We start from the raw sequence: 7101 nt of genomic DNA on the forward strand, positions 1-7101 counted from the left end.
GAGGGGGAGGAGGGGAGGTCGGGTGGCGGCGCCTGTAGGGTTTCGCCCCCTCGGTCGCCTGGAGGGGGCGACGCGAGGGGAACGATTCGTCCCAATTACCCCAATATGTTATCTAAACATAGGTTGGAAGAAACAATGCACAGGTGTAACAGAAAATGGCAGCGTCAGGTTACCCGGTTCTTGCCAAATAATATACGTATCTATGTTCTGAAACCGCACGTGGAAGAAACAGTGCTGCATGGTCACAATATGTCGTAAGCTATGAGCCACTACGGAAAAATCAGGCGCTGCCGTGCAGCTTTTCATTGCCGTGAGGCACTGCACGGTAAAGATTTCTTTGCCGTGCGGCGCGAGAGAGACGCACGGCAAAGAGATAAAGCATGGCAAAGTTTTATGGTGGCGCACGGCAAAGTATCGACGCACGGCAAAGTTAGAAATGCCTCACGGCAACGCGTTAGCGCACGACAAAGCCAACCAGAAGCGCACGGCAAAGAAGCCAGGACGGCAAAGATCCTGCACACCGCACGGCAAAGAAAGGATGCACGGTAAAGCCTCCTTTGACCCTGAGGTTGCGGTGCTTGCGGGAGAAGGCTTGAAGCATGGCCGTCTATGGCTTGGTGACGGGGTTGTCGACCCAGCGAAGGTTCCCTCTCTCCGCCAGATCCATCGTGGTCGTAAGAGCGGCCAGCCTGAGGTAGAGTCCCGGCCACGGGCTTCGGATCTAGCTGTCGAGCGATTACGGGTATGTTCTTCCTCCGGCCTCTACCTTTCCTTTACATGCTTTCCATTGAAATGTTAATGACATCGCGACAACACATCGTAGACGGAGATGGAAGCAAAGGAGCAGACAGCCCAGGAGCACGCACGGAACATGGAGCGGCAGATTCTGGAGTATCAGCAGCAGCAGACACAGATGATGCTGCAGATGCAGCAGCAGCAGATGATGCAGCAGCAGCGAGCACAGATGAGTTGGCTGATGAGCCAGACGGCTCTGTCTTCTCCACCGGGAGTATTCCTGCTCCTCCACCTTACTCCATGCCATGGATGCCGCCACCGCCCACTCAGAGCCCGGGGACACCTGTCACCGTGAACAACTTGAACATCATCCGGAGCATGAACCGCGGTGAGTCCTCTTGTGCCCAACCCGCTACTTGTACTTGTTCAAGTGTTCAATATGCAAATGCAAATGTTCATTCCATCAACCTTATAGATTATATGTCACAAGGAAATAACGATGAGGCCGGCGGAAGCGGAGGAGGACAAGGTTGATGGCATGGTCTTCGTGCACTCGTCGTCGTTGTAATGGATTCTTCGCACTTGTTATGGATTGTTCACACTTGTTATGGATTGTAATAATGGATATTGCACTTGTTATGTATGAACTATGTGTGCTCGATGTATTTGTGGTGTTGTTGATGTGTTTGGTGATGCTATGGTGAATATATATGTTGTATATGTTATATATATGTGAAATGCAATTTTGAAATGCAGATATTAATGAAAAACATGAAAAAAAATGAAAAAACCAGGGGCCTTTGCCGTGTGTATGCACACGGCAAATGACTTTTGGTCACTTTGCCGTGTGCATACACACGGCAAAGGCGCCACGCGTCACCAGCCTGTGCTCCTGGCACGGCGATGAGAGTGCCTGGAGGAGCCTTTGCCGTGCGGGCTGGGGCGTTGCCGCACGGCAAAGGAAGTTTGCACGGGAGAGTCTGCCGCACGGCAACGAGTTGCACGCACGGCAAAGAAGATGCCGCACGGCAAAGATCTGCCGCACGGCAACGAGGCGCACGCACGGGAAAGCGTCTGCCGCACGGCAACGTAGCGCGCGCACGGCAAAGGCCTTTGCCGTGCAGTTTGGCCATGCGCACGGCAATGTCTTCGTTACCGTCGGAGGCGTTGCCGTGCAGACGTTGTCGTGCGTCGACGCACGGCAAAGCTTTTGCCGGGCAAAATAGGGCCTTTGCCGTGCGATCTGTCGCACGGCAACGAAGTGTTTTCCCGTAGTGAGCTGCAGGAACAAATAAAATGCTGAAACAAAAATGAGCAATGCATAAAGAAGAGCTTGCACATGATGAAGTTTAACAACATTAATCCTTCCATATTTAGAGATCTTCGCTACATTCCTTCAAAAAAAAATTGACTAACACTAAGGGCATCTATCTAGTTGAGGAATATGCCAGGAAGAAGCTGAGGATTGCAGAACTGTTAGGATTGGTTCCCAAGGATAAGATAGCAGATGCGTAGTTTTGTTTGTTACTTGGGCGCACGAGTTTGGTTGCTGGAAAAGTCGTTTCCCGGCTGCAGGAATACAAAAATCGTGAGTTTGAAATGCAACCGTGTTCCATGTTGTTGGCTCGCACGAACTTTAAGGCAGGGTCGGGCTAGGCCTGCTCGATTCGTCCGTTGTCGTTGGGACAGACGTTGGCGGCGCAAATGGAGGGGCCACCCCTTTCGACACCGACGATACCGGACGGAGGAGGGGGAACCGGCTTATAGAAGATGAAGAGATGGAGGGGGCGGCTAGGTTCAGAAGAGGGGGTTGGGAGAAATATGATACTGGAGTAATATACGCTCTTCCTATTAGCTTGTAGTACACACTTGTGATTTGTTTCTTCTTTACTTTTGTGTTTTGTTTCATTTTTCTCCACGTTAGATTTCATGAGCTTAATTAACACAATAATTCTTTGATTTATTCGCAAAAAAAAAATTCTTTGATTTATTGGGATTTACTATTTGCAAGAGTTGAAATATAAGTGTTTAGTTCGTTAGATAGAACCTCATTAGCAGGCTGAACGGCAGACCTGAGTCGTACTGGGCGGAGCCAGGATTTGAGTATAGGGGGGGCGAGCGGCAAAGTCTAAATCGAAATAGCATACCAACATATGTTTGCCAAAAAGGTAATAATGTTGTATGATACAGATGATCTAAAACATTAAAATTGATAAGCAGGCTGACATTTGTTAGGCTAACTTTTCACAGACTATATACGTAGCATATATCTATATTCTATCATCAATCACCAACAACTCGATCCAAAAAAATTGCATTAGGGCAGGGTTGATTAGGGCATGATATAGACCTAAGAAATTGGCTATTGTTCTCAAATTTGAACAAACCAACTGTAGCTAAAATGAGGTTAAAAGGAGGGATCGGATCAGACTAGAAATACCAATGATGTACATTATCGCCGCATGTATGTACCTTGACTAATAATCTGCTTGTGCGGGCGACGACTAGCCAGCAACCAAGGTTGCAGCGGCATGCCGGCAACCACCATATATAGTCGCCGCTAGACGAGCTGCCAGTAAGTTGCCTTGCGAGTGACCAGCGGCAGGGGTCCTATACCTTGGCGGCGAGCTTGATCGATTGATCTGATTGAGGGGCGAGAGGCGAGACGGCGAGATCCAGCGGAAAGATGAGGCGTCCTGGTCGATAACCTCGGCAATTCCTATACACCGACCAGGTCGGTGTATACCCAGCGCCGCACACCCCGTATGGGCCGGGCCCAATTCGCGTTTTCGGGAATTTGCCCCTTTCATTTCCTGTTTTCCTTTTTTCTCTGTTGGGTTTTCTGTTTTCTTTCTGTTTCAGATTCAAAAATTGTTTTGATTCAAAAATTATTAAAATTCGACAATATTGAACTTAAAACCGGTCAGATTTAAAAATTATCGAAATTCGAAAAATACTAAGATTTGAAATTGTTCAAAATCAAAATTTGTTGAAATATGAAAATAGTTCAAAATATTAAAATTCGAAATTTGTTCAAACTAGAAATTTGTCCAACTTTGAAATTTGTTCAAATTCGAAATTTGTTCAAACTCGAATTTGTTCAACTTTGAAATTGTTCAACTTTGAAATTTGTTCAAATTCGAAAAATGTTCAAAATATTAAAATTCGAAATTTGTTCAAACTCGAAATTTGTTCAACTTTGAAATTTGTTCAAGTTGAAAATTTGTTCCAATTTTGAGAAAAGTCCAGATTTCAAATTTGTTCAAATTTGAAAAAGTTCAGATCCGAAATTCGGTCAAAATATTTTCAAACTCGGAAATTATTGAAATTCGAAAAAATGTTTAGATTCGATTTTTTTCTAATTTTTAGAAAGTGCAGATTCATTTTTTTATAAAATCCGAAAATTGTTCAAATTGTAGCAGAAACATAAATGAAAGCAGAAGAAAAAAACGAAAAGAGAGAATATTGGGCCGGCCCAGCACTCTCGCCTGGGGTGTGCGGTGTCTCCTAGCGGCCGACCAGGGTGGCATATAGCACCACCCATAACCTCTACGTCACTACGTGGGCATGTAGCCAGATGGGCTGTATTAGTTGGGCTTCCGTTCGTGCACAACCATCCACATGCAATCGGGCTGAAGTAAAACTAATCAGGCAATTAGCACGGCCATTAGCGCAATACGTATACACGAACTGGTACTGGTGCCCTGCATTTCCTTGAGGGGGGCGACACATTGGGGGGGGGGTCTGGCCCCTGCTCGCCCCCCCCCTGCCTCCGCCCCAGAAATCCGCACACATGCGGTGCCGTGTAGGGGTGGGCATAAAAAACCGAACACCGAACACCGAACCGAACTAACCGGAACCGAAACCGAAACCGAATACACCGAAACCGAATTAACCGAAAACAATTTCGGTGCATACATGTGAAAAACCGAATTTATATTAACAAATTCGGTTTTGACCATCTATTAACCGAAATAACCTTAAAAACCGAGATAGCTTGAGAGATAACATAAATAGTCCCGTACATAGCTCCATTGTCAATCATTTCAGTTAATTTCTAAGCCCAACAAGCAGACTACCCAGGCCAAAGTTCTAAACTCCACGTACGAACATCACATGTCTCCTGGCAGGCTCTTATACGTCCCTAGAAAAATAAAAGGCAGCCCCATTCATGTACTACATGTATACACAGATGTGTCTAATTTCATTTTGCTTCAGCTAGCTATGTACTAGCAGTTTACTACTACATGGTTATATGTTTATTGGGCTCAGCAGTCCTTGTCGTACGTGGAGATATCTTCTAGTCACGACAACTCAGCGAGTGGCAGCATGCTATCATACGGACTCGACTTTTTATTTGTTGTCACAATTTGGTCAAATCGGTTAAAAACCGAACACCGAACCGAATTATCGGGTAACCGAACTACATACTAATTAGGAAACCGATATAATTTCGGTTCTCATTTCTTATTACCCAAATTATTGAAAAACCGAAAAAACCGAACCGAATTTTCGGTTAAAACCGAATGCCCAGGCCTAGTGCCGTGGATCCGACGATCGTGCTCGCTGGCTGCTCCCTCCATCCATCGATCCACTGATAGGTGTGTTGAGCTGAATTGCGAATCGACCGGCCTGACCACGCGGCTCCCCCGTGATTCACTCGGACGAAACGCGGCATCGATCGAGAGCCGAGCTCACATGCCATCAGCGACAGGCCGGCGCTCGTTGCTTGCTCTCAGCTCCACCAGCGTTGAGTCTTCAGCATTGTCGTTTTTTATAGCGCGGAATGTGGAGGGAGGACGAAGCAGTCGGTGCAGCTTGCACGTGAAATAGCTCGTCTGTCCACGACGCGTCGACGCCCGCCTACGCCGACCTCGATCGCAGCTCGATCAACCGCCGCGCCCATGCTTCACGGGTACGCCACATGGGAGCGGAGTGCCGAGCGCGTGTATATATATACATACAGGGGAACAGGAGATACGCAACTTGGCAGTTGACACACAGCTCCTGCTGTTGGATACTCCTACCAATTGTCAACGCCTCACACTTCCCCAAGCGATCGAGGCAAGCACGCACAGAGCTCGCGAAAGAAGATGACAGTAAGCTAATCTCCCCATATCCCTGAATGCTTTGTGATTTGCACCGTTATGGGTTCATGGTATCTTGATTCTGATGCTGCGTTGGTTCATCGCCTTGAAGATCGTGGAGATGTGCGTGCATATGTGTTGCGCCGGGTGCGAGAAGAAGATCAGGAAGGCGGTGGAAAGGTTAGAAGGTACGCACTGTGTATATATACAGCTTCTATCCAAGATCGACCACTACTAGACTACTAGAGCTAGATCTTTGAAGATGAAACTAATCGATCGATCTGGTGATCACAGGAGTGGACGAAGTGGAGATCGACATGGAGATGCAGAAGGTGACGGTGAACGGGGACGTGGAGCAGAAGAAGGTGCTCAAGGCGGTGCGGAGGACGGGCAAGCGCGCCGTGCTGTGGCCGACGGCGCCGTACATGGCCGCCGGCGTCGCGGGCGGCGCCGTCCAGCTCCTCGCGCAGCATCAGCTCCAGCACCACCCGGGCGGGGCCGAGACGTACGAGGCGGGGCCCACATCCTCCTACAACTACTACAAGCACGGCTACGACGACTCGCGCCTCTACGGCGCCAACTCGTCAGTCGTCGGCACCAGGGCCACGGATTACTTCAGCGACGAGAACACGGGAGGCTGCTCCGTCATGTGACCATGCGGATGTGATCAGCACGACCATCACCTGGATAAGTTTTACTCTAGTATGAGGACTTAATTTATCCTCTATCTGTAAATTAAGGCATGTTAGAGTATACGTACGGTTTAGATAGTCTAGGATAGAGATAGATCTTGTGTCTTCTCTTACACTCCAAAATGATCCATGTACGCCTATATATACTCGTCCATGAGGCTCAATAATACATCCAACATATTCCGCATATCTCCATATCGTTCAACATGGTATCAGAGCGGCACGCTCCTTGACCTAGCCGCCGCCCAAGCTTCCGCCCGCGCCGCCCCCGGGGAGGTCAATCTTCATGGCCTACTTCGGGGACCGCGCAACCCGTATGAGGGTTCGTCCGCCGATCCGTTGATCCGCTGTCCTCGAGTTTTTTTTTCCAATCCATAGATTGGTTTTCTTTTTGCGTCGCCGGTCGCTCGACCGGCGTTTTCTTTTTTGGTTTACCGATCATAGATCGGATTGAGTCGCCCATCGCCGTCGTCCTCTTGCGCCTCTACTCCGACAACGGCATCGACCTGCACCGGCCATCAACCGCACGGCACAGCCGCACGCGCCGCACACGGGGCGCCCCTACGTGCATCGCAGCAGGCTGTTCT

At 48.5% G+C, this 7101-nt stretch overlaps 1 protein-coding gene across 1 annotated transcript; it reads left to right on the forward strand.

Moving 5' to 3' along the window:
• The first annotated feature begins 829 nt into the window (after positions 1-829).
• LOC124663650 (heavy metal-associated isoprenylated plant protein 28-like) lies at positions 830-6475 on the forward strand. The gene is made up of 3 exons (XM_047201324.1): positions 830-1009; positions 5935-6010; positions 6117-6475. Exons 1-3 carry the CDS (start codon positions 830-832, stop codon positions 6473-6475), a joined length of 615 nt encoding a protein of 204 aa, XP_047057280.1.
• Positions 6476-7101: the final 626 nt, after the last annotated feature.

This window comes from Lolium rigidum, chromosome 6 (genome assembly GCF_022539505.1).
Source record: "Lolium rigidum isolate FL_2022 chromosome 6, APGP_CSIRO_Lrig_0.1, whole genome shotgun sequence".
Lineage (NCBI taxonomy): Eukaryota > Viridiplantae > Streptophyta > Magnoliopsida > Poales > Poaceae > Lolium > Lolium rigidum.